Source organism: Mustela putorius, unplaced genomic scaffold (genome assembly GCF_011764305.1).
Source record: "Mustela putorius furo isolate JIRA1106 unplaced genomic scaffold, ASM1176430v1.1 tig00003863_pilon_pilon_pilon, whole genome shotgun sequence".
Classification (NCBI taxonomy): Eukaryota; Metazoa; Chordata; class Mammalia; order Carnivora; family Mustelidae; genus Mustela; species Mustela putorius.
The window spans coordinates 10,976,906-11,004,488 of NW_025422015.1; the positions used below are offsets into that span (position 1 = coordinate 10,976,906).

The 27,583-nt window shown below is 40.1% G+C and overlaps 1 protein-coding gene across 4 annotated transcripts in view; it reads right to left on the reverse strand.

Moving 5' to 3' along the window:
- Nucleotides 1–479: 479 nt before the first annotated feature.
- The window catches only part of STX11 (syntaxin 11), a 47,737-nt gene continuing 20,633 nt past the window's right edge, over nucleotides 480–27,583 (reverse strand). For 3 of the 4 annotated variants that reach the window (XM_045066282.1, XM_045066280.1, XM_004752754.3), the window contains one exon: nucleotides 480–2,486. In XM_045066282.1, coding sequence (XP_044922217.1) covers nucleotides 1,618–2,481 — 864 coding nt within the window. In that variant the 5' untranslated portion in view covers nucleotides 2,482–2,486 and the 3' untranslated portion in view covers nucleotides 480–1,617. Of the gene's footprint in view, nucleotides 2,487–14,025; nucleotides 14,322–27,583 lie in introns of those variants that run through there. The other variant, XM_013056245.2, reaches the window with a different exon arrangement.

The following is a 27,583-nucleotide window of genomic DNA, read 5'->3' on the forward strand; positions in this document are numbered from 1 at the left end:
CCACAATTCTCATATTTAACCATGAAATTAAAATTAGGGGCAGAGCTAGATTTCATGGGCCTAAGTAGGTTCATAAGTTCCAAAGAGTTCACAGGATCTTCTTTCTATTCCTTTTTAAAATCTGTGTGAAAGACCCGAGAATTTTGACTGCTGAGTAAACTTGTTCATTTAGTAAATAATAAGTAAAAGCAGTTAAGGGTTGACTCAGAAGAAAGACAGAAAGCATGGTAAACATGGGTAAGGGCATTACAATTTTGCAAACAAAACCAAATCTCTCAAACATGATGGTTTGCTAAACTAGTTTAAGTAACTTGGGAAAGAAAGCAGGACACCCACAAGTGAATTCTTTTTTCCTCTTTTCCCCTTCTCTTCAGAGTTCCATCTAGACGCTGCAGCCTTGCGCAGCTAGTAGAAGAATTTTTAAGAATAATAACTGAAAAAGCAAACTAAGTGATCAAGATAGAAATACACAAAGGGGATATTATAATGTAATGTTTATTAAGCTAAATTGAGAAACATGATTATTTTATTTTAAGTTACTCCCTTTCAGTACATGAAACGGTCCACAGTAAAACAAAAGAAGTATTTATAAAGACATTATTTTATCATCTCCAGTTCTGTATGCATTTTAGCCTTTGACATCTGTCTCTACCACCACAACCAACACAGAGTGGTTCAAAATAGAATTGTGACTATGCAGATAGAAGCAAGATAAACTCAAAACAAGCAAACCAACACCAATGACCAGTACAAGTCTTGCTCTTGGTATTTATAGACCATATTTACAAAAGTCAAGTTAAACCAGTTGGTCCTTCTGTACATGTGTTAATATTAGTACTTTATATTTACATATTTATGTGCATTTGTATTATCAAGTAAAAAGATAAATTTTAAATTATTTATGAAAAATATATAAAATATGACGGGTAACATACTTCCATTTGAGTGCGTGTTCAAAACTCAGTGCTTAAAAATATTTGGAAAAAAATCCAAAATACAGTCTGACGGAAAATACTAAAAGTGAAAGAGATAAGAAAACAATAAGTGTTAAATGTGGTAAGTAGGGGAGGTGGGCAGAAAGAAGGTATACATCGAGGCAGGAATCACACAGGATAAGCCAGATGAAGGATCAGAAATGAAAGACGGACAGTTTCCCCCCAGATCCAGGTCATGTGAAATTGACGGAACCAAGGGACTTTAAGGATAAGGTGAAGGAATTTGAGCCTTGATAACGAGCTCGTACTATCAGCGGATGCAGAACTGACTTCCCCTGAGAGTTTCATTAGGAAGCATGCCATGGACATTCACCGTACAGTAAGCTACAGCGTCAGTTCTTTGTCCGGCTTCCGTGGAGAGGGAAAGGGGGCCACGTGCCGGACGATGACCTCACACTTCAGTGGGTGTCTGTCCTTACTGAAGAAACACCGGACGGCATCAGCCCCTTCCCAAACACAAGCAGGGTGGGAATTCTCGCCCCTCAGAATTCTTCTTTCTCCAAGGACCGAAGTCCATAAGGCTTGGGGCACCTCACCCCTGCGTGGAGGAGCCCCAGATCTTCCCCGGGGTGTTTCCCGGCCACTGCTGGCAAGGGTGGGGTGGGCGGCTGGGCCGGATCCGCTAGTTGAGGCAGGGGCAGCAGAAGCAGCAGAGGGTCCGGCAGGGGTTCTTCTTCTTGTACTGCACCGCCTTGCGCACCTGCGCCTTGGCCTGGCCGGTGTAGTCGAGGGTCTTCTCCACGTTGAGCTCGATGACGTTGAGGGTGTCGGCCTGCTCCTCCACCAGCACGGCCATCTGCAAGAAGAGCTCGTGCACGTCGCGGATGCGGCTCTCCAGCCGCAGCAGCTCGCGGTGGCGGCTCTCGATCTCGTTGAGGGCCGCCCGCGCGCCCTTCACGTCGGCGAGCAAGTTCTCAGAGAACACGTCCCACTTTCCCTGCTCGAACATGTCCTCGATCTGGTCGCCCGAGACGTCCTTGCCCATGATCTCGAGCTGGCGCTGGATGCGGATCTTGCAGTTGGCGCGCTGCTTCATCTCGGCCTGGTTGTACTCGTGCATGGCGCTCTGGAAGGTGCGCGTGAGCGCGCTGTACTGCGCCCGCGAGATGCGCGCCACCGCCGAGTTGGGGCCGTGCCGGGCCTCGGCCTCCTCGCTCAGCGCCTTCATGGCGCGCAGCTTGCGGTGGATGTTCTCGCCCCGGGCCTTGATGTCCTTGGCGATGGAGTTGGTGTCGCGCTTGATGCTGCTGAGGCGCCGCATGGACGTGAGGAAGCGGGCGTTCTGCTTCCCCAGCCGCTTCACGTCGGTCATCAGCAGCTGGTTTTCGTTCTGAAGGTCCTGGATGTCTCGGTACAACGACTCCAGGATGTGGTCCGTCTCGAACACGATGTCCTCGTGGGGCGAGTCAAAGTCATCGTCCCCGTCTGCGAACTGCTGGTCATAGTTCTTGGTTAACTCCACAAGTTCAGCTAGCCGGTCCTTCATTTTGCCTACAAGTAGAGACTGGGGTTAAACTCCTTGAGCGAGTCAAAATACTCTCATTGAGAGCACTGAAGCTCAAAGCAAGGAAACTTCTGCCCAGCGCTGCCAGTTCTCTATGCCCGGCTGCAGGCAACACATATACCACAGGAGCTAAATATTCTATAACATTTTGCTCACAAGGAAAGGACTAACGTGACCGAGAGGCGTGAACACAGCCGTGCTTCCTCACGAAAGCCCATGAGACATCTGCAGCTCGGAACTCAGTCAGCAATGTAAAATTTCAGATTGCATGAGGAACCAATCACTTTTGCTTGCCTTATACTTTCCAATAATCCCAAGTCAAAACAGGCACAGAAAAAGGAAAAAGAAGAAGAAAATACTTGCAAGGATAAAGATTTTAAAATAAGGACAATCAATGTACTGCCAAGGCTGTAGGACCAGCTCTAAGGGCTGTGTATTTTTGGTCTATCTCAGCAACAGCTGAGCATGGCTGGTCCCAAGATTCCAAAGAGTTCTTAAAACAGTTAACATATAAATCATTAGTTTAAAATGTTTTCCTGGGGAGCCTGGGTGGCTCAATGGGTTAAGCCTCTGATTCAGGTCATGATATCAGGGTCCTGGGATGGAACCCCACATCTGGCTCTCTGCTCAGCAGGGAGCCTGCTTCTCCCTCTCTCTCTGCCTATCTCTCTGCCTACTTGTGATCTCTCTCTGTCAAATAAACAAGTAAAATTTTTAAAAAATGTTTTTTCTTAAAAATGTTATAAAAGTAAAACATTCTTGAAGTAAAACAACAAAATAAAGACAAAAATCTAATGAGGAAGTATAAAATTTGGACGTTGAAATTTCCTTGCTTCTCTGTTCATTATCATTGATACAGACTTCAGTTTGAGTGCCTGTTTGAGGGGGTGACATCGAAAATATATTCTGATGGGAGATACTAAAAGTGAAAGAGATAAGCAAGTGTTTAATGTGATTTTAATAAGTAGGAGAGATGGGCAGAAAGAAGATACCCATCTAGGCGGCAATCACGTAGCATAACCAGATGAAGTGTCAGAAACAAGATGTTCAGTTTTTCCAAGGTTTGTAGTATTATCATTAACAAAACTATTTGAAAATTTCTTTAATATGAAAAATTTCAATCATACATAACCCTAGTAGCAGTAATATAACACTCTGATTTAACCATTACACAGTAGCAATATTTGTACTTTTGTTGTTGTTTTTATGCACATGCTGGTATTTTATTCATACCTGAATGCTAAACACTGTACTTAAATATAAAATATTTATTTAAATGTATATGAAAGATCTCAGATGCTGCCTTATCTCAGGTTCCCAAGAAAGCAGTCGGAAGAAAATTTTATGTGCCAACATATTACTCGTGATACAATCCCAGGGCCACCAGGGTGAGGGGGAACAGATACTGAGACAAATACTGAGCTGGCTACAGATTCACAAAACAACATAGTCAGTTGCTTAGTCAACTGGAAGTTTCCAGAAAGACTACCTTGAGTCATGGCACCTGGAATAGTCCATGAGAAGGAGAAAAAGGAGTCATAAATGACATAAATGAAATAAATTTGTTGGTTCCTGCCTATCTCCTGTCTCTTCTTGGTCAATATTCAGCCAATGGACATTAAAACCCCTCTACTCCTCAGGGCTGCCACTGAGGAAAGCAAGTCCTATGTCGATGACCTGGTGCTGCTGTGAAACCAGGCATGAGGGCACGTAAGCCTCTGTGGGAGATCAGGTCACCCATACACTGGAGCTGCAGTGGCCCTCACGTAGCAGATGTTACAGAGGCCTTGCCAAAGTCTGGTCCTCAGGGGAGGCTGAAATGAATGGCAGTGTTAGGGGATGAGGCGACAGAGGAAGCAGCTGGGTTCTTGGTTCTTCACTGATCAGAGAGCCAAGAACTAGGGTGTAGTGGAGACTGAGCAAATCTGGGAGGAGTATAAACTGGATGTGGAACAGGCATATTACACAGATGAACACAGATGTTACTTTCATATCAGAATTGTGTGTCCATGTACACATTCAGGTGTTGTCTGCAATATTGTACTTTTAATGACTTTTTGAAACAAGTTGGCAGCTTAGCAGAATTTCCGTATTTTCGCAAGGGTGATTCTAATTCATTGCTACATAGAAAGGGAAAATAATGTTCTCTATGTCCACATTTTTTCCAGGGAAGTGAAAAACTTTCATTTTTAGTAGCACATATAAATGCCAAAATACTGAACATGTTCCTCCTGTGCATAAGATTTTGTGGCTACAAAGATTATCCTCCTACTGTGTAATTTGCAGAAAAGAAGGAAAATGTAGTAGCACTTAATGGACGCTCAATCTATGAGGGATCTTGATCTCAAATTAAAAGCTTCTCTCAAGTTGAAGAAATTAATTTTATCTCACTATAGAATGCTGACGAGTTGGATTTAGTCATAATTGGGAAGTGGTGAAATATTATCCATGACCTGTCATCTGCTATCATCATTTACATAAAGTAAGCTGAAGTTTTATTCCAAGATAATGATTTTTAATATCCTGCTTCCAAATGTCATTTCTGCTATCTGGTGACAAGAATCAATACCGGACTTTCCCAGTGATAAGGATGTAACTTTCCTACAGGCAGGGCCTAGGGACAGAAAAAAGACCCAGGCTGGACCAAAACTATGCCATCCCCTAGCCTGAATTTCCTGATACCCAAAATGTCCACACCTTGAACAAAACTTAAAGGCAAACCATAAATTGGGAGAAATTGCAATATATGCAGGTAGTGGATTAACGTACTTAATAAACTAAAACCTCGTGCTAGAACAAAACAAAATCAAAACCACTTGCCCAAATAAAGACAATGAAAAAGCAACACATACATGAAGAAATCTAAATGCTAGAGAATGTAAGAGTAACTGATATGTATCAGTTGCTTACTGTAATACCAAGTGCTTTCTAGGCACTTGTCATGTAATAACCTCTTTAATCTTCATACAGACTCTATGAAGTAAGTATTACCATTATCAGAGCTGGTACGTGAACACAGGGAGATAAAAGAGCTTACCCATGATTGCCTGGAAGGGAACACTTGGGCCCCAGAGCAGCTGTACTTAACCACTACACAAAACTTCTTCGGTAAATATGTAAAAGTGAGTCATGAAGGACTTCACTATTAAAAATTCAATATAAAATATATAATATAAAATTTTAAGCACTGCAATTTTTTTCACCCACCAAGTTACCAGGATTTAAAATAATAATAATAATGATGATGATGATGATAATAATAATAATAATGTTTGAAAATTGGTGAGGATTCTGGGAACTCTGAAAAAATGCTGATAGGAGAGCAGATTGATAGAATCTTTTTTAGCAATATGTATCACAATCTTTTAAAATGTGTATTTGTTTTGCCCCGTGCACATTTCTTCTAAAAACTTATGCAGGAGTGTGTGAAGCCCCTTGCTGTAAATATTTCCACCACACTGCTCTTTTTACAGAAATTCAGAAATACTCTAAGTGTGCAAAAATGAGGTATTATCTGCTAAACCAGCACAGTTTAGAAGGCTATCTGATGGTACGAAAGTATAAATACCATCTTAGGTAGAAAAAGTAGGTGAAGAGAAGGAGATGTGAAACGCTACTACACATACCTCCTAAAACAAGGATGTGAACAATATACATCAAAATGTTAATAGTTGGTTTCTTCAAATTGTAGAATTATAAATGATTTTAATTCCTTCCATGTGCTTTTCTGTATTTTCCAACGTTTTTATGATGCCCATGTAGATTTTATAATTAAATACAATCCATAAAACTATAAATATTATTTGCTTAAAGGACTAATTTCTTAAGGCCCTTCTTTAAGACATATATATTGCAATCATTTAACAACCTTATGTGACCTGGACAAAGTACATTAGTTAGCTGGTACGGAGTTGAACTGTATCCATTTGCTTAAATGAGTATCCAATATATTCTACTATGCAACAGGTAGATGGTACAGAGAATGGGTATATTTGATGAACCAGATAAGAATAGCTGTCATCCTTGCTTCTTGGCCAAGACTTCCACTACAATGGAAGGTGATGAATGGCTTCTTAAGGTAAAACACCACACACAACATATTAGAAATCTGTTTGCTGGTCTCCCACTAGTCTTAGACAGGTCCCATGCTCTTTATTGCTCCTCTAAAGCCCCCAAAAAACTATTTGGGGGGATCATCTCATTCATAATATGAGCAGAAAAACACACATCAATCATACAGAAAATGGCCTTGGGAGAAGATGTTCAGAGATAATCATTCCTTCTCAAGACCTGAAAACCATAAAAGCATGGGTCCTAAATCAAGCGAAGGACTAAGCTCATATGAAGGCTCAAGTCCACGATTAAGTGAGGAGAATGAAAGGAACAGTGTGGGGAATTAAAGATTCTCTATGGAGCTGTAGATAAGAATGTGGCCTTTACTTTGCCTTCTTACCAGCCTTTCTTATAAACCCACCCCAGACTGAGTTGGTCCCATGGACCCAGATGCCTCCTGGTAGCCAGAGAGCAAGCATTAGGAAAACTACAACAGAAGTTCAACCAAAAAGAGGAATCCATCAAAATCCTAGAGGAGAACACAGGCAGTAAACTCTGACAAGAGGCATAGCAACTTCTACCAAGATATGTCTCCTGACGCAAGGGAAACAACAACAAAAATAAACTATTGGGACTTGATCAAAATAAAATGCTAGTGCTCAGAGAAGAAAACAATCAACAAAACTAAAAGGCAACCTATGGAATGAAAGAAGCTATTTGCAAATGTCATATCTGATAAAGGGTCAGTATTTAAACTCTACAATGAACTTTTTTTTAAAAGGGTTTATTTATCTGAGAGACAGAAAAAGAGAGCGAGCATGCAGGCAGGGGTGGAGGGAGAGGGAAAAAGAGAAGCAGACTCCCCACTAAGCAGGAAGCCCGATGCAGAGCTCTGCAGAGCTCGATGCAGGGCTCAGGACCCTGAGATCATGACCTGAGCCAAAATCAAGAGTCTGATGCTCAACCAACTGAGCCACCCAGGTGCCCCCAGGAAACAGACTCTTAACTATAGAGAACATATTGAGAGTTGCTGGAGGGGAGGTGGGCAAGGGGGGTGTGTTAAGTGAGTGATGGGTATAAAAGAGGACACTTGTGATGAGCCCTGGGTATTGTATGTAAGTGATCAATCACTAAATTCTTTTTTTTTTTTTTAAAGATTTTATTTATTCATTTGTCATAGAGAGAGAAGCGAGAGCAAGTACAGGCAGACAGAGTGGCAGGCAGAGGCAGAGGGAGAAGCAGGCTCCCCGCCAAGCAAGGAGCCCGATGTGGGACTCGATCCCAGGACGCCAGGATCATGACCTGAGCCGAAGGCAGCCGCTTAACCAACTGAGCCACCCAGGCGTCCCGATCAATCACTAAATTCTACATCTGAAACTAATATTGCATATATGTTAACTGACTGAAATGTAAATAAAAAATTGGGGGAAAAAATAAAATGTAAATTTTAAAAATAGAGAAAAAAAGTGAACCACGAAGCTGCTATTTCGAAGAATGTTGCTCAAAAGGTTAAAATGTAGTTATACCAAAATATAGAAGCAGGCCCTGAAAGAACATCAAATTAACCGACACATCCAGTAGCCTGATTCCGTACTGTGAGATCTTAAAAAGGAAACTATGATAAATGAGAAAGAAAATGAAACAATTCTATCGACCATCCTATCTCACTATGATAAAGCAAAATGTAATACATTTTTTGTATTCATAAATTTGTAAATTTATTCATAAAGTTATTAAAATAAACTGTATTCATAAAGTTGCTAAAATAGATCCTGCTTTAAGCACGTGGAGATGAAGAATTCAACTGAAATTTTATGACCAACAACCAGAAGTCTGCTTCAGTCTTGTACTTTCCTTTTCAGGCATGCATATCATGTGTCCTGAGAACAGGGTCCTACAGGGAAGGAAGGGGATATTACATAAGCCTTCTTTCATTGGGCAATTAGATTTTATGTACCAAAAAATACAGGAACAGAGAAGTGATGGTAGCTCAAGGGTTCTCAGACTTTAGGAGGCAATAAAATCTTCTGGAAGCTTGAGCCCCTAGAGTTTCCAGTTCAGGACTTCTAAGTTGATCCTCGGGTGATTTCAGTGCACACCCAAACTTGTGACTGATTCCATAGATAATTATCATGACAGCTTCTGATTCATAAACACAATGCAGTTCTGGACAACTTACAACAGTCCTCAGGTTGAGTGATGAACAAACTTGACAGGGAAAGATTCAGAAAGAGGAAAAGATTCAGAAGGCAGGTTTGTACATACTTCAGAAGGTCAATGAGTGGGGGTTATGATATACAAAGAACCTACATACTGGATGCTACAAAGAACCACCATGAACATTCCTACTTGCTTGTAAGGGAACCAGTCATAAACAGAGCACAGGGCCATATCTCTGATCAGACATCAGAAACTTTTTGCCTACTGAGAGGAATAAGAACAAAACTGTTCATGCATTGTTTCGGGCTAAATTATATCACCCACCCAAATTCTTGTATTGAAGCCGTAACCCCAGCACCTCAGAATGCAAATGTTTTCGGAGATAAGGTCTTTAAAGAAGGAACTAATTTAGAAGGAGGTCTTTAGCCACCTGGGTGGCTCAGTGGGTTAAAGCCTCTACCTTCGGCTCATATCATGATCCCAGTGACCTGGGCTCGAGCCCCGCATTGCAGCATTGGGCTCTCTGCTTGGCAGGGAGCCTGCTCCCTCCTCTCTCTCTGCCTGCCTCTCTGCCTACTTGTGATCTCTCTCTGTCAAGTAAAAAAAAATTTTTTTAAAAAGAAGGTCTTTATGTAATCTATATATTATTATACATTAAGCAATACATACACTAAGTAAATTTTGCCTATTTCCAGAAAACAAAACCTTTCCTTTTTTCATAGCAATGTGTTGAAGTATTTTTTACAAGTAGTGAGAAACTTCAGACTTGGAGATACACAGTTCAATGCAAGGCAATGTGCCAGTCATGTGAGGTTTATTACCAAAATCAACTTGTAAATTACAGGAGGGGAACAAATTCAAAAGGATGGAAGGAGCTTCCTTTCTTTTTTTATTTTTTTTTTTATTAAATATTTTTTTTTAAGATTTATTTATTTATTTGACAGAGAGAGATTACAAGTAGGCAGAGAGGCAGGCAGAGAGAGAGAGAGGAGGAAGCAGGCTCCCTGCTGAGCAGAGAGCCCGATTCGGGGCTTGATCCCAGGACCCTGGGATCATGACCAGGCAGCGGCCTAACCCACTGAGCCACCCAGGCGCCCCAGCTTCCTTTCTGTACTTAAGACAAAGAAATGTCTTTAGAGACTGTATTCCTCTTTATTTGAGTTCAAAAAGTTTAGGTTTCTTGTTTCAATGAGAACTAAAAAAAGAGCATATTTAGAGAGAGAGGGAGACATACACATGCACACACAGACTTTGTATAGTTATCAGCTATTAAGGAAACTAAAAATATCCTGCCCCATGAGAGACAGTTCCAAATAAGGACTTTTGAGTAATGACTCCCTTACTTAAATAATGAAGTGTCCATGTTCTGATTTTCAGGTCATATAATCTGTATGTCCTAGGTCCTGATCTTATAGCCATATATTAAGTCTTATAAACATAAAATGATTATTACAAATCAGAATGTGTCTTTATGTCTAAATCCACCACTAGTCCATATGGCATCTTAATGAGCCTTTGTGTAGGGACCATATGACATCATGGTGAATGCTAGAAAGGTGCCCCTTTCTCTGAGTGATACAGCCCTGCACCAGGCACAGCGTCTGGCAAACTGGGCACGGGATGGACTTCCAGGCTCTCTCATCTTTGTGGCGTCTTGTACTGGGCCCAGTCTGCACAGCCCTGTATGGTTGCCCTGCGTGCTCCGTTCTTAACCCTCCTGCCCAGTCAGTGGGGCCAGGAAGTCCCATAGGTCCTATGCCGTGGTAAGTTAGCAGTTACCTTCCAGGACACAACACAGGAACACAACGCTAAGCAGGTGACAAGTGTGCTGTCCCAAACAGGCTGATTCAGATTCACAAACAATTTCACTCAAATGAGTAAAACCTGGTATTCGGCTCTATGTCTTGATTTAAAAAATAACAGATCTAAGAGGTAAAAATCCTTCTTTGAACTTCTGAAAATTACAGGCTAAAATAGAAGGAGTTCCTAAAAAGACTTATCTTCTTACTACTGCAAAGGTTAATTTAAAAGATCAGAAACAGAAGCTGTGTTGGATCCAAAATACACTGGCAAGAACACATTTAGCGGTTTAATTTTTTGCAGTTCACTCAAAGCATAACATGAGAGTCTGAGGAGTGTTATTTGAAATGGATTCTAATTATAAAAGTCTGAAGCTAGAAGAAATAATAATAAATGTTTCTTCCCTTGTTCACTAAAGCAAAGCCAAGAGTCTTTCCAAAGAGTTTTTGGGGAATATAATTTAAAAGGGCAAATAGTCTCCACTTTTTAATCACTCTCTCTCTCTCTCTCTGTGTGTGTGTATATATACACACATTCATATGTATATATAAATAATATATAAAATAGGGTGCCTGGATGGCTCAGTTGTCTAAGCAACTGCCTTCGGCTCAGGTCATGATCCCAGAGTACCGGGATCAAGCCCTGCATTGGGATCCCAGTTCCACGGGAGTCTGCTTCTCCTTCTGACCTTCTCCTCTCTCATGCTTTCACTGTCTCTATCTCAAATAAATAAACAAAATCTTTTAGAAAATAATATATAAAAATATATATAACATATATTTTTATTTTTTATTTTATTATATATTATATATAAAATTATATATTTTATATGATATATAAATATATAATGTATATAAATAAATACATATAAACATATATTTATATATAAAATACCTATATAACATATATTGGAATATTATTCAGCTATCAAAAAGAATGAAATCTTGCCATTTGTAACAATATGGATGGAACTAGAATGTATTATGTAGTAACCAAAATAAGTCTGTCAGAGAAAGACAAATACCATATGGCTTCACTCATATGTGGAATTTAAGAAACAAAACAGATAAACATATGCGGGGGGAGAGAGAAAGGGAACCAAATCATAAGAGACTCTAAAAGAGAGAAAACAAACTGAGGGCTGATGGAGGGAGGTGTGTGGGAGATGGGCTAGATGGGTGGTGGGCATTCAGGAGGGCACTTACGAAGAGCACTGGGTACTGTATGTAAGCAATGAGTTGCTGAATTCTACTCCTGAAACCAATATTGCACTGCATGCTTACTAACTAGAATTTAAATACAAATTTGAAAAGAAAAAGAAAGACCTCTTTAATCTTCTAGGAAATAGTCCCTGTCTGAGTGCGTTTGAGCTGTTATAACATACCACAAGCAGGTATAAACAGCAGAAAGTTATTTCTTATAGCTCTGGAGGCCGGAAGTCTGAGATCAGGGTGCCAGCATGGTTGGGTTCTGTGTCTGGTGGTGGCTAGCTTCCCAGTTTATGAATGGTTGTCTTCTTCCTGTATCCTCACAATGCAGGAGGAACAAGCATGCTCTCTGGGACCTCTTTTATAAAGGCACCATCCCCATTCATGAGCGCCCACCCTCATGACTTAACTGCTTTCCAAAGACCTATTGGGGGTTAGGATTTCAACATGTGAATTTTGACGGACCCAAGCATTCAGACCATACTCTTTCTCAATCGAGTTTTATATCTGCAACAATTATTAGCATCTAATAACTCAGATCTGAATGAACACATGAAAACCTTGGCACCATTAAACAATTACCTTCTATTTCATAATAATTTCCTCACTTCAGAATTTCCCCTACATTCCCCACTACAATGCTTTCATTATTAGAAGCTCTGTTACTCTATCAGACAGAAGGAGTAACTCATTACAACTTGCCAAAAGTCCAAAGAATTAATGTTCACAGATAATTCTCTTATAAAAAAGAGTCACTGTAGTTAGAATTGACCCAACTGTTGAAATGACCAAGCACTGATTCTTGGGAATAGAAATTTTACAGTCAGGAGCATGGAAGAGGTAACAGAGGAAAGGCTAATGAATGAGCTTGGTAAGGGAGAGAGTAAAGACAATAGAGTTCCAGGGTCAAGGTCTGAATCATCTGTACAAGTTTTTCCACTCTTATCTGTATGTGGATTTACAAACAAAACCAGTTACTGTATTCGACATCTGATTTGGGTTTGTCCCTTGAATGTGAAACAAATTTATGACTGGAAAATATAGAAGAAATCTTTGTAGAAAAAAAAAAAAAACATCGTGGGGAATAAATGTTCAACCCAATATGACTTTGATTAAACTTTCATATTTTACATGTATCCCACAGGGTAGTTTCTTAAAAAGGGGAAATCAATAGAGTCATCAATAGAGTTTTCAAGAATCATTAATGACCTTTTCTTTCCCAACTCATAATTAAGGACCAACCCAAGTAGTCTGTAGATATTTTTTCCTGTTCCTCTTTCTCTGAGACAAAGTCCTGTGAGCCACTGATTCTAATCCTGTTGGCTGCTTACTCCTCTTCAATTATTCAAGGAAAAAATTAATATTTCTAACTGACAATTTTTACCTAAGTGCATGCAGAGGAATCTGTTATCCAACCTCATCACTGCAGGTTTTTCCATGGAAATGACTTTTGCCTAACTGAATCTTCTCCCTTCAAATAGGAAAGGGGTTCACTCATTTTTGTTGGAAATCCTCTTCTAAAACATATCGATGTACTCCACTCTTTAAAGAGAGGACTTTGCATACAGTTTATTGGTGACTCTCAGATTGTCATTATTAGCATCTCTGAACTGTGTGGTGATACACTTTGTTTTCAAATGCGTCTTTTGCCTCAGGGTTAAACTTTCAAACCTTACCTCAGTTATTCCCAACTACGGATATTCCTCTCATTCTCTTCACAGGTTGCAGCAGAAGTTAGTAAGAAATTAGATAAAAGCCAAGAATTTAATCATGGTAAACTGCATGTTGATCAACAACCCCCTGCGATCAAACCTACTAAGTAAAGCAGGGAAGGAAAAACTGATGTCGGTGACAAACTGAGTGTCCGATTTAAGCCCATCCCTTTACCAGACAACTGATTGATACACAATCCATCAATAACCTTCATAATAACTTCATGAGGAGACAAAATTTTCAATTGACTAATAATTGGATCCCAGAAAATTTAAGTTCCCTGTATCCAATCCATTCCATTAGTAAGTGAGAGGGCTAGGATCTAAGCCCACATCTGTCCAGATCCTATGTTCATGTTCTGTCCACTCAATCCTGCGCTGAAGCTATGAGAAGACTTGAGGGTATGTGATGTACGCATTGCTAGGAAGAAACATTTGTCACCACTCTGACATTTCCCTCCCTGTAGACCTCTCTCCCCACTTCCTCCTGCCAAAGAGCACAGAGTTGCTTATTTGATTGGTCAATCTCCAAGGAGAAACTGCCCATGATAGCCCAGCCCCTTCTTCCCTCTTTCTTTTGAAAGGTGGCTTACCACTGAGAACCCATGTCTCCTCCGCTGTGCTACTGGCGTGGAGAGGTCAGCTGATGGGGAGGGTCCGTCCATCTAACTCAAGGTTCAGGGACATAAAGCACAGTTCCCCATCAATGAAGCCACTTCCTTCAACCTCGTCTTTATTGGTGACAAAGGTAACAGTTTGGCCTCTGTTTTTTCCTTCTATTTCAATGGGAATAGAAATCGGATGGGTAAGGAAAAGTTATTTATTGGTTCTCTGTTCAATCAATCCAATAATTATGTCAGAGAAGCAGAAAGACTAGCGATTATCTTGCATCCATGCCTTAATTCTAAAGACAAAGAAAGAGAAGTTCATTATATTTAAGTACCCTACAAATAATGGTCAAGGGATGGCTATTTGAAGGGAAAAATTCTTATGGAAGAGACATTTCCACTTATAGCAAAAAGATACTAATATATGTATAGCATTTTCATGAATCTGGTATATATTAGAACTTTAATAGAGGAGCCTCGATAAGTAATTGCTATTAATTTTACTTTTTTGGCACCTCATAGTCTCTGAACTATAAAAACATCAAATTGTTAGATTATTTCCATGATGTGATGACCACCAATTCACATCCTATTTTCTTGACCTGGCCTCCCAAGTGCCCTCATTCTTCCTCCCCAGATTTGTACATACTCTTCTGGGGAAGTTTGAAAGAAAAATTCACTACACGTTCTTCGCAGTTCTTCCCCTCAAGAGGTATAGACTGTTTTCCAACTCCTTGAATTGGAGCGTAGCCAGGGGACTTGCTTTGGCCAATGGGACATCACCTAATACGATGATGTGAGGAAAAAATTGATAATGCGAGCGTCTTGGAAGGCACTGTGCAAGAGGGCTTGGCACAGGGAGCCCCAGCACAGCATAGCAGAAACTAACTGATCCAGAAACTGCTGCTAGAAGTAGCATGCTGCAAAACCTGAAACATTCAGCCATGGTTTTGGGACCAGAGAGCAGGTGAAAAGCAGTGAGGTAGCTATGAGCAAAAACTGGGAAAATCGCATGCAAAATGTGAGTAGAGGTGGAAAAAGTGATGAGGAAACTATGCAGCAGTTGGGGGAAAGGGAACCCATATTATATAGCAGCAAGACAGCAGCAGCAGCAGACAGAAGATTGAAAATGCCCACAGTGAAAGCTGAATCCAGCTGCGGAGGTCTCCAGGCAGAAGGCGAAAAGTGTTCGTTAAGTGCTTCTAGCTGCATATAACATTCTGCAAGAGAGAGGTGTGCTAAAACCCGAGTGATCTAGATCATAAGCATTATGCGGAGAAGATAGGGAAGAGCCAGAATGTGCGAGATTGGAAAATAGAACTGTTTACCTTCAGTCTCCTCAGTTGGAAGAAAACTTTTTTATAGGAAAAAAAAATGGCCTCCGTGTAAATACCTTGGTAACATTTAACGTGGTGCCTCACAGACCTTCTCAGCAGGGCAAAAGGGGCTCTGAGACACCTAAACGTGTGTTCTCATGGCAGCGTGACATTTGGCCCGAAGTAGAGGTCTGTCTTGAAAAAAAATGTGGACGTGAGTTTTAGGGGCGGGGCTTCTATGGGATTCTTAGGAAATCCACAAGGTTTTAAAGAGAATTTTCCTCATAAGCACAAAGGCAAGTCAGAAATTATTCAGAGGAAAAGAGGTCTCTGGGTGCCTGCTTTCCTATGAGCAGGAAGTAGGCTAAAGAAGCTTTTTGGAAGTAGAAATAAATCATTCCTTACAGGAAAACAGGAATGTTTCAGAAGGTGGAGCCAGGAGCAGTGAAGAAATAGGAACCTGTGAACCATTCCTGAGATGCAGAACTGGGTCCTAATCAATCACCCCCTGGCCCAGGAGTGGGGGTACCAGCAATACAGACCTGGATAGAATTGCCATGGAACTGTGATGGTTATTTATAACCTGTTAATGTGTTTTTATTTTAATGGGTTATGTCTTTTGTTTGTCCTTTCCCTATTTCATAATTCTATGTTGGGTGTGCATGGGGAGATAACTGGGTTTTTGTTTTTTGTTGTTTTCTTTTTCATTGTTCTTTGTCTCAGGATCAAGAGCATCCACATGGAAAGAGCTAGGTCTGAGGAGTCCCAGAAGTGTCCAGAAGGGATCCTGGAGGAGCCTCTGGACTTAGAAAGCTGATGTCATAATGAGATTCCTGGGAATCCCAGGATGGAGGGGAACATGGCAGAAATGTGAATACACTTTGCGGGAGTCAGGCTATACTTAACTGCACAAAAAGGGCCACAGATTCTCAGCTGTAACTCTGAGCGAGAAGTTGTGTTAGTTTCTCCCCCCTTGCATCTGGGCTTGGCTGGGAAACTCTCTTTGATCAAGAAGACAATGGAAATCAGGATGCAAGCAGAGGCTTGAGGAGCACAGCGCATTGGGGCACATCCTCTTTTACTGCTGCAAACTCTGAAACCACTACATGGAGGCTCAGGTTAAGCCTCCTGGAGGGTCAGGACCACATGGAGACAGAGGCAGCCCCCAGGTTACCCACCACTGCAGTATGACTGAGTTCAGCTGAGCCAAGTAGAAGAAACACCCAGTACCTGCTCTCCATCACATACCACTGTAGAAGCTTTACATGAATTACCTCATTTAATCCTCCTACCTGTGAGAAATGAGAGTATGATCTGGGGGGTAGTTAGTTATGCTGACGAGGCTGACTGACATTCCCCTCTTTAGGTTTCTTTGTACCCTTATAGTAAGTATCCTTCTTTAAAGAGGAACTGAGAGAATGACACGAATCATGGATAAATCATACTTTTTAAAGTAAATGCTCAGGCATTTAGAATGAAAGTTTTTCACTTGTGATTTAAAAACACAAACATAGGGTGCCTGGATGGCTCAGTGGGTTGGGCCTCTGCCTTGAGCTCGGGTCATGATCTCAGGGTCCTGGGATTGAGTCCCGCATCGGGCTCTCTGCTCAGCAGGAAGGCTACCTCCCTTCCTCTCTCTCTGCCTGCCTCTCTGCCTACTTGTGATCTCTCTCTCTCTGTCAAAGACAATTATCATATGATCTCACTGATATGTGGAATTTAAGAAACAAGGCAGAAGATCATAGGAAAAGAGAAGAAAAGATGAAACAAGATGAAACCAGAGAGGGAGACAGACAATAAGAGACTCTGAATTTTAGGAAACAAACTGAGGGCTGCTGGAAGGGTTGGGGGATGGGGTAACCAGGTGATGGGCATTAAGGAGGGCATGTGATGTAATGAGCACTGGGGATTATGTAAGACTGGTGAATCACAGACCTGTACCCCTGAAACAAATAATACAATATATTAATTAACTGAATGTAAATTTTAAAAATAAATAAAAATTTTTAAAAAATCGGGGCACGTGGGTGGCTCAGTGGGTTAAGCCGCTGCCTTCAGCTCAGGTCATGATCTCAGGGTCCTGGGATCGAGTCCCACATCGGGCTCTCTGCTCAGCAGGGGGCCTGCTTCCCTTCCTCTCTCTCTGCCTGCTTCTCTGTCTACTTTTAATCTCTGTCTGTCAAATAAATAAATAAAATCTTAAAAAAATTATTTTTTTTTAAATAAAGTAATAAACTGATTTCTGGGAGGAAAGTAAAACACACACACACACACACACACAGAAACAGTATGTACCAAAAGACTGTCATAATGCTGCAGGTCACCTACTTGATGATCATGGCTCACTTACATACTTGGATTTTAATGCAGTGTGTATTTATAATATCCTGTTTATATTGTCTGCAAACATTAATATAAAGCATACACAAAAAAGGAGTATGTGTTTCTGAGCATGTCTGAGGACAGCCTTCCTTTCCTTTTGAAGATTGTGGTCATAATCAGAGTAAAGAGAGGAAAAAAAAAAAGATGCTAAAAAAAGATTATCTCACACACAAGCAGCCTCCACAAGAAAGGCCAGAAACTGTTTAGTAATGCAGCGTGCTAAGTAAGAGTTCTTGAGTGGTGGGGACAGGACAGCACAAAGACACAGCACTTTTAACCTTGGTTGAGTTTCAGTCTGATAAGAGGTTTTGAGAACTTGAAGAGCCAGTTTTGAAATGGAGGTAGATGGTTTTAAGTGTATCACAAGTCTGTCGTTCAAATCGCCAAAATAAAGAACACTGGGCAGACAAAATGCAACTTCCAAACATATGGACTATGACTCCACTGCCATATTCCACACCTTCCTCTGTCTTCCAGGACTGAGCCGGAGATGTTTCCTGCTATCATACTAAAAAAGCATAAAAATTAGAAGGATGTGAACTAGGTTTTGAAGAAACATAAATCAGAAATTGATTATGGCCCAATTAACCTCTCAGGGTGTTAAAGGCAATCAGGATACTTCTTTTCAGGGTTGTAGAATCTGCTTCAGATTCTGCATATGCTCAGGGAAATGTTAGGAGAGTGGCTAAGTTTTGGGCCAGCTCTGCCAACACTGGGTCTAGCCTGGACTGCTTCACTTTCAGGGTTCCCAGGAGTAAGAGAAGGCAATGCCTAATAGATGAGTGTTTTTCAAACCTCTGCTTATGTCACGTTTCTTCTCTCTACCTTCCCCAAGTATAAATGCCTTCTGGGATGGTATTGAGAATGATGATGGTATTGAGATAGTAGAGAGAATGAAATGAGATAACCCATTTACAGGTCTTCAAAGAGTGCCTGGCAGAGTAAGCTCTCTTATACCCTGTTATTGTTTCCTCATGATTTTTAATTCACTCAAAAAAAAAAAAAAAAAAAAGGGTGCCTGGGTGGCTCAGTGGGTTAAGCCCCTGCCTTCGGCTCAGGTCATGATCTCAGGGTCCTGGGGTCGAGTCCCGCTTCGGGCTCTCTGCTCAGCAGGGAGCCTGCTTCCTCCTCTCTCTCTGCCTGCCTCTCTGCCTACCTGTGATCTCTCTCTGTCAAATAAATAAATAAAATCTTTAAAAAAAAAAAAAAGAAAGAAAGAAAAGAAAAACAAACAAACAAGGGATATTCAGCAACTATTCACATAAATAGTGCATTTGCTAATATACCACCAACAATTTATTACCCCTCTCACCCATATTTGGGGGGTTTAAATAATTTTTGTTTCAATTTCTTTATTGTAAAATCCCCCCCTTTTTTTTAGTACAAAAGCAACAATGCTCTTTTTTATTTTTATTTATTTAAAAGATTTTATTTATTTGTCAGAGAGAGAGAGAGAGAGCACAAGGAGGGGGAGCAGCAGCCCAAGGGAGGAGCAGGCTCTCTCCTGAGCAGGGAGCCCAATGCGGGGATGGATCCCAGGACTCTGGAATCCTGACCAGAGCCAAACGCAGACACTTAATCGACTGAGACACGCAAGTGTCCCAATGCATGCTCTTTTTTAAAGAAGAAGGAGAAGGAAGAGGAATCAGATGATACAGAATTTTTCTATATAGAGAATAAAACCTTCACATCATCTAATACTACTATTTATAATAACTATATAAAACAATCAATCCAGACTCTTTTCTATCTTATAAGGTTGTGAATACTTAAGAGATCACAGTCAGAACTGATCCTGACTTTGGGAAATATGGAAATATGGAATTGTTCCAAGTAAACCACAGGAGTTGTCTGGGGTTTCTTCCAGCCAGAGGCCTGACAGAGAGCTCCTCAGGGAGACGGGCCTGGAGGGCATATCCCACTGTACTTTCTACCATGAACATTTTTATGCAGGTGAATTCAGGAACAATGAAAAAAAAAAAAGGGAAGGAAGTTCTAAAAAGGAAGAGAATCCTTCACTTTTGCTTTCATATTTAAGAATCTCAAAATGGTGACCCCAATTCCACATATCCCAGAGATGGCAGAAGAGTTTAAAGATGCTACGTCCGTCTGAGGACTGCTATCTTCAAGATTCAGTGTTTATAAAATCAGTGACCAGGTTTTCTTTGGGGAGCAGATTAACAATTTTAGTTCAGGAAACAGCCACTGAGGAGCTCCCTCGTACAGGTCTCACGAAGGTAAACCCTATTCCCCACTCCACTAGTAAAGTCTTCTTGTTAGTAGTGGTGGGCTCTGTTTTGCTTTCCAGTTACATACAGGACCATGGAGGGAAGAAACCTTGCCCCTCAGCTAGCTGACATGAGTCCTGAAAGCAAACGTGGTATAGGAGAGAGGGCGCTCAGCTAGCTGCCAGAGCACTTATCCCTACTTCCATCTCCAGCTGTATAAAGTTGAGCGAAAGTTCTCAGGACTTGGAATGGCAGGTTCCTCACCTGTAAAATGGTAATGACACCACCTATCTCATAAGGGTCTTTTTAGGGGAAAGTGGGGATGGAGATCATTAAATGATATAAGTAATGCATGTAAAAGCACTCCATGTATCTTACAGTATTTGACAAACATGGTACTAGGAGTTATTTGGTACATCATCATCCATAATCAGTTCACTAGGTAATTCATTCAAAATACTACAAGGACTACCACTTAAGAAACATGTACAGACCGTATGATCTACAATGATCCTCTAACACCACCCAACTATTCTTTACCAGTTTCTACATTATTAAATTACTCAGGGGACAGAATATTAATGCCCTATATTCACTCTGAAGCACAACAAACTATGGGTTGGATGTTTTTTATTTACTGTACGAAGCAGGGCCAAGGAAAAAAAACTCTTCTATAATGAAAACTTCTTTTTCAAAGTGAGTATCTCTGATTATTACTGTCAAAAAAGACAAGAGCTCCTTGTAAAATAAAAGTAACAAACTTAAAAGCAGGAGCTGACCAATTTTCTTACACATTTAGCCTAATATAAACCGTCCCACGTAGCAGCTGTGCCGTATAGTGCTATGTAGAATCAACGCCTTCAGGTGTTGAAAAGTAGTCTTATAAATGTTTCAATATTAACAGAATTTACAATTTCCCTAATGTGGGTGCTTCTATTTTGGATAAAAGGGAAGTTGCATCTCTATAGTAGTATTGGTAACATTCATAATTGGAATCAATACATAAATTCTTATCTGTCAGACACCTGGGAGGCTCCATTGGTTAAGCATCTGCCTTCAGCTCAGGTCATGATCCCAGGGTCCTGGGATGGAGCCCTGCATCAGGCTGCCTGCTCAGCAGGGAGTCCGCTTCTCCCTCTCCCTGCTACTCCCCTTGCTTGTGCTCTCTCTCTCTCACCTGCTCTCTCAGATAAATAAATAAAATCTTTTTAAAAATTCCAACCTGTCCAAAGTTGCAGAAAAGTCTCCAGCCCCATGTACAGACTGTCAACACCCTGTAGATTAATTCCAACAACCATAAAATGCATATAATTTTAAATACTATAACTTTCTATTGAGCATTTATTAGATTTTGGCATTATATTAAAATATCTCAATTTTATTAGCTAAAATATATATGACAGCATAGAAATTATGGCATGTTAGGTTTATTTTATTTTTATAAACCAAGTTAGGCACCCTGTTAACTAACTTTTAAGTAACACTCATAAAATGTTAAAAATTTTAAAATTTAAAATTTAAAATTTAAAATTTGTTAAAAATGTTTAAAAAAAAAAAAAGCAAAAAATTGCTGTTCCTGTGCACATCCATCAGGACACATGTATTTGTGTTGGCTACTATAAGAAAGACTTATGTGTTTATTCAACAGATATTTAGTGAGTACCTACCATATACCAGGCAATATAAGAGGATAAGACTAGCTCAATGAGCAAAAAAGATGTGGTCTCAGTCCTTTCAAAGTATTTTTTAAATAAGTAACAACAATAACAACAAAAAGCTTATAGAAAGCACTTTTAAAGAAAAACATGAAAATTCAGAAATGTGAAATAGGTTTCTGACATATTTAAAGTACAGACAGAGCTGAAACCAAAACCAACATATGCAACTTCCTGATTTTCGACATTCTTAAAGACAGAACTATGAAGATAATGAGGGAGATACATCTTCGGTTTTCTGTGCAATGCCCAAAAGTTTCTTAGTTTCAATAACTCGTTCCAACTATGACACAAAGATATAATAGTTTAGTATTTAAAAAAGGAACTAAAGTGTAATAAACCTGCGTTGAACTCCCAGCTCTGAGCAAACTGGAAAACACTTACCAACCTCAAGGAGTGCTCAGTAAGGTGCCTGATCCACAAGGAGTGAATTTTCAACAAATGTAGTACTTAATGGTTTTACTCCTCATGGTAAACATACACAATTTCCATGAACATCAACAGAAAATTTGTAGATGATAGTTGAGTTATTTGGTTTTTACTTACTGTCCTCCCTCTATCTTGGCCTAAAGAAACTCCACTATGGCCATTTTATCCTGCCCTCCTTTTAGACATGCCCTTCAATCAGAGATGACCCTCCCCTTCCCCATCCCTCAGGCAAATTCAAACTTGTCCACTTAAACATCCCAGTCCTATGTTCCTGTCTCTACTTTTTAAAGCAATAATAGTTATTTTGATGAAAAATCTGTTCTTATGTGGTACCTTAATTTACCACTCATTTTAGAAAACACATTTGTATTTTTAAAGATAACCTCGGGACGCCTGGGTGGCTCAGTTGGTTGGATGACTGCCTTCGGCTCAGGTCATGATCCTGGAGTTCCAGGATCGAGTCCCGCATCGGGCTCCCGGCTCGAAGGGGAGTCTGCTTCTCCCTTTGACCTTCTCCTTATTCATGCTCTCTCTCACTGTCTCTCAAATAAATAAATAAAATCTTAAAAAAAAATTTAAACGATAACCTCTATATTCTGGATGAAATGGTAAATTAAACAGTATTCCTGCTCCCTTCCAAAATCCTACTAAAAGAAGTATCTCAAAGGCATGCACCAAGAGGGAGAAAGAGCAGAGAGAAGAGAGCAACAGTAAAATTCTGAAAGTTGTAAAGCAAGTGGACGAGGGGTAACTAACCTAGCAGATATTTTAAAAGTTGAATCCTAAGGTAACAGTGGGAGAAGCTCATGAGATAAACCCCCATGAGAATAAATACCCCATGGAATCAGAGTAACAATTAGTTGGGCTGAGGACCTATGACAGACAGAGATCAAAAAGGAGGCAGGCAGAGAATGAGCAGGCGGAGTAACAGCCTGAGGGTTGGGTTAAGTCTTTTTAAGAAGGGGAAGGATCCCTCATCCCATCTTGGCAGGAGAGTACAGGCTAGACTCCGAATTTATACCAGGGGAAAGCTACTTATCTGAAGAGAGGAGAAGGAGGAGAATTTTTTTTTTTTTTAATATGAAATGTGGCCCTCCAAGCCCTCTTCCTACACCGACTGTGAAGCACACAGTAGGGGCTCCAGAGACCCGTATTCTCTAGCAGAAGAAGGAGAGATCTTTTCCATAAAGTACAAAGGAAGAAATAAAGAGGTTTAAAATAATAAGCAGAATTGGGGTGCCTGGGTGCTTCCGTGGATTAAGCATCTGCCATCCACTCAGGTCATAATCTCAGGGCCCAGAGATCCAGCCATATGGGGAATCCCTGCTCAGCGGGGATTCTGCTTCTCCTTCTGCCTCTGTCCCTCCCCCAGCTTGTCCTCTCTCTCTGTCTTCTCTCTCTCTCTCTCTCTCAAATAAATAAATAAAATCTTTAAAAAAATAGTAATAATAAAGAGAAGATGAAGAATTTGGAGGTCCAGTACTTTAAATTCAAATTCTGAATAACAAGAATTTCAGAGAGAAGACATCATACGGTGGTGAGGGGTGGGTACAGAATCAGATCACCTACAAAGAAAGCATCAAGGGTCAAGACACTTTGGACTTCTAAATGACACTAATGGAAACTAAAATAATAATAATAATAATAATGGAACAATACCTTTAAACTTTTGAGGAAAATGTATTTTCAATCCAGAGTTCTAAGCTCAGCAAAACCGTCCATCAAATATGAAGTAGAATAAAAACATGTTCGGATAGACAAATTCTCAAAAAAAAAAAAAAAGTTCTTATGTTCTTTCTCGGGAAGAGACTGGGGAATGAATTCCAACAAAACATGGAAGTGAAGCAAAAAAGACACCAACTATAGAATCCTAGCCTGAACTCCAACAGAGGAGAGGCAGAGAGAAGTCCAGGACAACAGCCAAGGGTAACTCCAAGATGAGAGCTTGACTTGATTGGAAAGACCATCTGTCTAGATCAGGTGAATAGTTTACATGAGAGATTTCTTCAGAAAGATCAAACTCAGGAGCGCCTGGGTGACTCAGTGGGTTAAAACCTCTGCCTTCGGCTCAGGTTATCATCTCAGGGTCCTGGGATGGAGCCCCTGCATCGGGTTCTCTGCTCAGTAGGGAGCCTGCTTCTCCTCCTCTCTCTCTGCCTGCCTCTCTGCCTACTTGTGATCTCTGTCTGTCAAGTAAATAAATAAAATCTTTAAAAAAAAAAAAAAAAAAGAAAGAAAGAAAGATGAAACTCAGAATTACTGGTGGGTCAAAATTTCTTGGGAGGAGATTTAGACAATTTGGGATTGAATAGGTTGTAAGTGTAAATAAAACTAAACTAACAACCACGACAGCAACGAGCCAAGACAATTAACCTCCAGGAAAGCAAAAACAGATTATGTAGTTATAAAAGAGTAATCCTGATATAAAACATGGCTCTCCTGTGATTAGCATGTTCATAATCCTAAGCATATAACTATTAAATACTGGTCTATGGGCACCTGGGTGGCTCAATGGGTTAAGCTGCTGCCTTCGGCTCAGGTCACGATCTCAGGGTCCTGGGATCGAGTCCCGCATCGGGCTCTCTGCTCAGCAGGGAGCCTGCTTTCTCTCTCTCTCTCTCTGCCTGCCTCTCCATCTACTTGTGATTTCTCTCTATCAAATAAATAAATAAAATCTTTAAAAAAAAATACTGGTCTAACTCAAATTGGGATTCTGCTGTATTGGGACGATTGGATGAAGGAACAAGAGAGGTGCATGTCTCTGGCAGCGAGGGCTAAAATGAACTAAATCATCATCTTCTGTACAGGGAAATCAACAGATAATGCCCCAAATGGAAAAATCAAAAAATAGTAATAGAAGCATGTTACTTAGAGATATAAATATAAACACTAAAAGAATTAGTAAACATAGTAAACAATAAAGAAAAGGTAGAGCAAACATATTTGCCTTGGGGGAGAGGGACATGAAACAGAAAGGGACTGATTTTTTTTTTCCTTTTTCTTAAGATTTTATTTATTTATTTGACAGAGAGAGAGAGAGAGCACAAGCGGGGGAGCAGCAGGCAGAGTGAGAGGGAGAACACTGTCCACTGAGCAGGGAGCTGACATGGGGCTTGATCCCAGGACCTTGGGATCATGTCTCCAGCCAAAGACAGATGCTTAACTGACTGAGCCATCCAGGCACCCCTGACCTTTTTTCATTAGACTTTCACTGTTCATTCGTTTTATAGAACTAGTTGACTCTTTAATTATGTAGCTATGTTTGATAAAACTAGAAAAAGAAAAGAAAGGAAAGCAAGGAAGAGAGAGAGAGTGGGGGGCGGTGAGAGAGAGAGCAAGCAGGAAAAAAGAACAAACTAGGCTTTCTGGAAACCCAAAATGCTAGCTAAAAGGGCAAGGTTGTAAATTTTGGCTGACGGTGACCAGGAGCTCTCCATCCTGCCTGCTTATTTCTCTCCTCCTCTCTCACATAACCATCTCTTTACAGAGTCCACTTTTGAATGGATACTTAGACACATTTATAAATGGAATCTAGAATTCTCACCCAAGTTCATTTTTTTGACTGAACTAAACCCATAATTCCTGCTGGGGTTAAAAAAATTCTAAAAAAGAAAATGATCCTTAAATAAAACTCAAATAATAAATGATTGAAGTTTTTTTATAAATTGAAAAGGAATTAGCACTGGTGAAATGAGAAAAGCCCTAGCAGATATTACCACGTATCATAAAATGATAATTAAAAGCATAATAATCCTGCAAATGTAAAAATTAGATTAATGGACATGAACACAACATTAAGAAATAGACCAATTATGTATAAAAGCTAGTATCTGAAGAAAAAAGTAAAGTGAAGGAAACCATTAAAAAGTAAAGTGAAGGAAAAGAATTTTAAGCAACTAGGCTGGTATAATCAAGTAGCAAGAATTTATTCCTCTCTAATCCTTACAGGAGACTCTATAATATGCCTCAGGGACATCAAAGAACTAAAAATGCAAACTCAGTAACAGAAACACTAATACAAAGTAAAGTTGAACATCAGTACTCTGGGAAAATAACTTTCTGTGAGATGTAAAGTTGAACGTCAGTACTCTGGGAAAATAACTTTCTGTGATATGTGAGGCTATGGAAGAAATCTCAAAGAAAAAGATAACCAAATTTGACTAAATGAAATGCAGAATCTCTCTGCAACAAAAAAGAATAACAATTTTAAGGATTAAACAAGAGACTGGAAGAAAATATTTGCACAAAACATAATAGACATTGTGTAGGGACTCAATATTATGTGCAGAGATGATCCCAATTGGTAAGAAAATAACATGACAATAAATTATTGAGCAAAACAGGGGCGCCTGGGTGGCTCAGTGGGTTAAGCCGCTGCCTTCGGCTCAGGTCATGATCTCAGGGTCCTGGGATCAAGTCCCGCATCGGGCTCTCTGCTCAGCAGGGAGCCTGCTTCCTTCTCTCTCTCTCTGCCTGCCTCTCAGTGTACTTGTAATTTCTCTCTGTCAAATAAATAAATAAAATCTTTAAAAAAAAAAAAAATTATTGAGCAAAACATGTAGAAAGGCATTTCACGGGAGACAAAATATTCTTAATACAAATATGAAATCATCTACTATTTAGCAAATAAATACAAATTAAAAATAAAACATTAGTTCAGACTTACTGTCTTAGCCAAAAATGAGTGGGGAAATCAGGACATAATATTTATCTATGCTTTAGTTACTAGGACAAGATGGAAAGAATACAAAATGAAAACACATTTTCTGTACATGGAAGGGTGCAGAGGGTACTAAGTAAGCTAAGAGAAATAAGTCAGACAAAGACAAATACTGAATGATTTCAAAACAAATGAAAAAATAAAACAGATACAGACTCATAATTACAGAGAGCAAACTGGTGGTGTCAGAGCGGTGGGAGGTGACAGGATAGGAGAAGTAGATGAAGGTGATTAAGAAGTACAAACTTCTTGTTATAAAATATGTAAGTCACAGGAACGTAAAGTACAGCATAGGGAATATAGCCAGTATTATTGTAACAATGTTGTCTGGTGACAGATGGTAACTGTACTTACGGTGGTGAGCATTTTGTAATATATACATATGTCAAATCACTATATTGTACACCTAAAATTAATGTAATATTTATATACTATGTTTCAATTAAAAATATTTTTAGGGGAGCCTGGGTTGCTCAGTTGGTTAGGCTTCTGCTTTCAGCTCAGGTCATGATCCCAAGGTCCTGGGATCAAGCCTCAGCAGGGAGCCTGCTTTTCTCTCCCTGCCTATGCCTGCCGCTCCCCCTGCTTATGCACAGTCTCTCACTCTCTCTCTCTCTCTGATAAGTAAATAAATAAGAAATCTTTCAAAAAATTTAAAAAATAAAAATAAATCTTTAAAAATCCTTATTCTGGGATGCCTGGGTGGCTCAGTCGGTTAGGCTGCTGCCTTTGGCTCAGGTCATGCTCCCACGG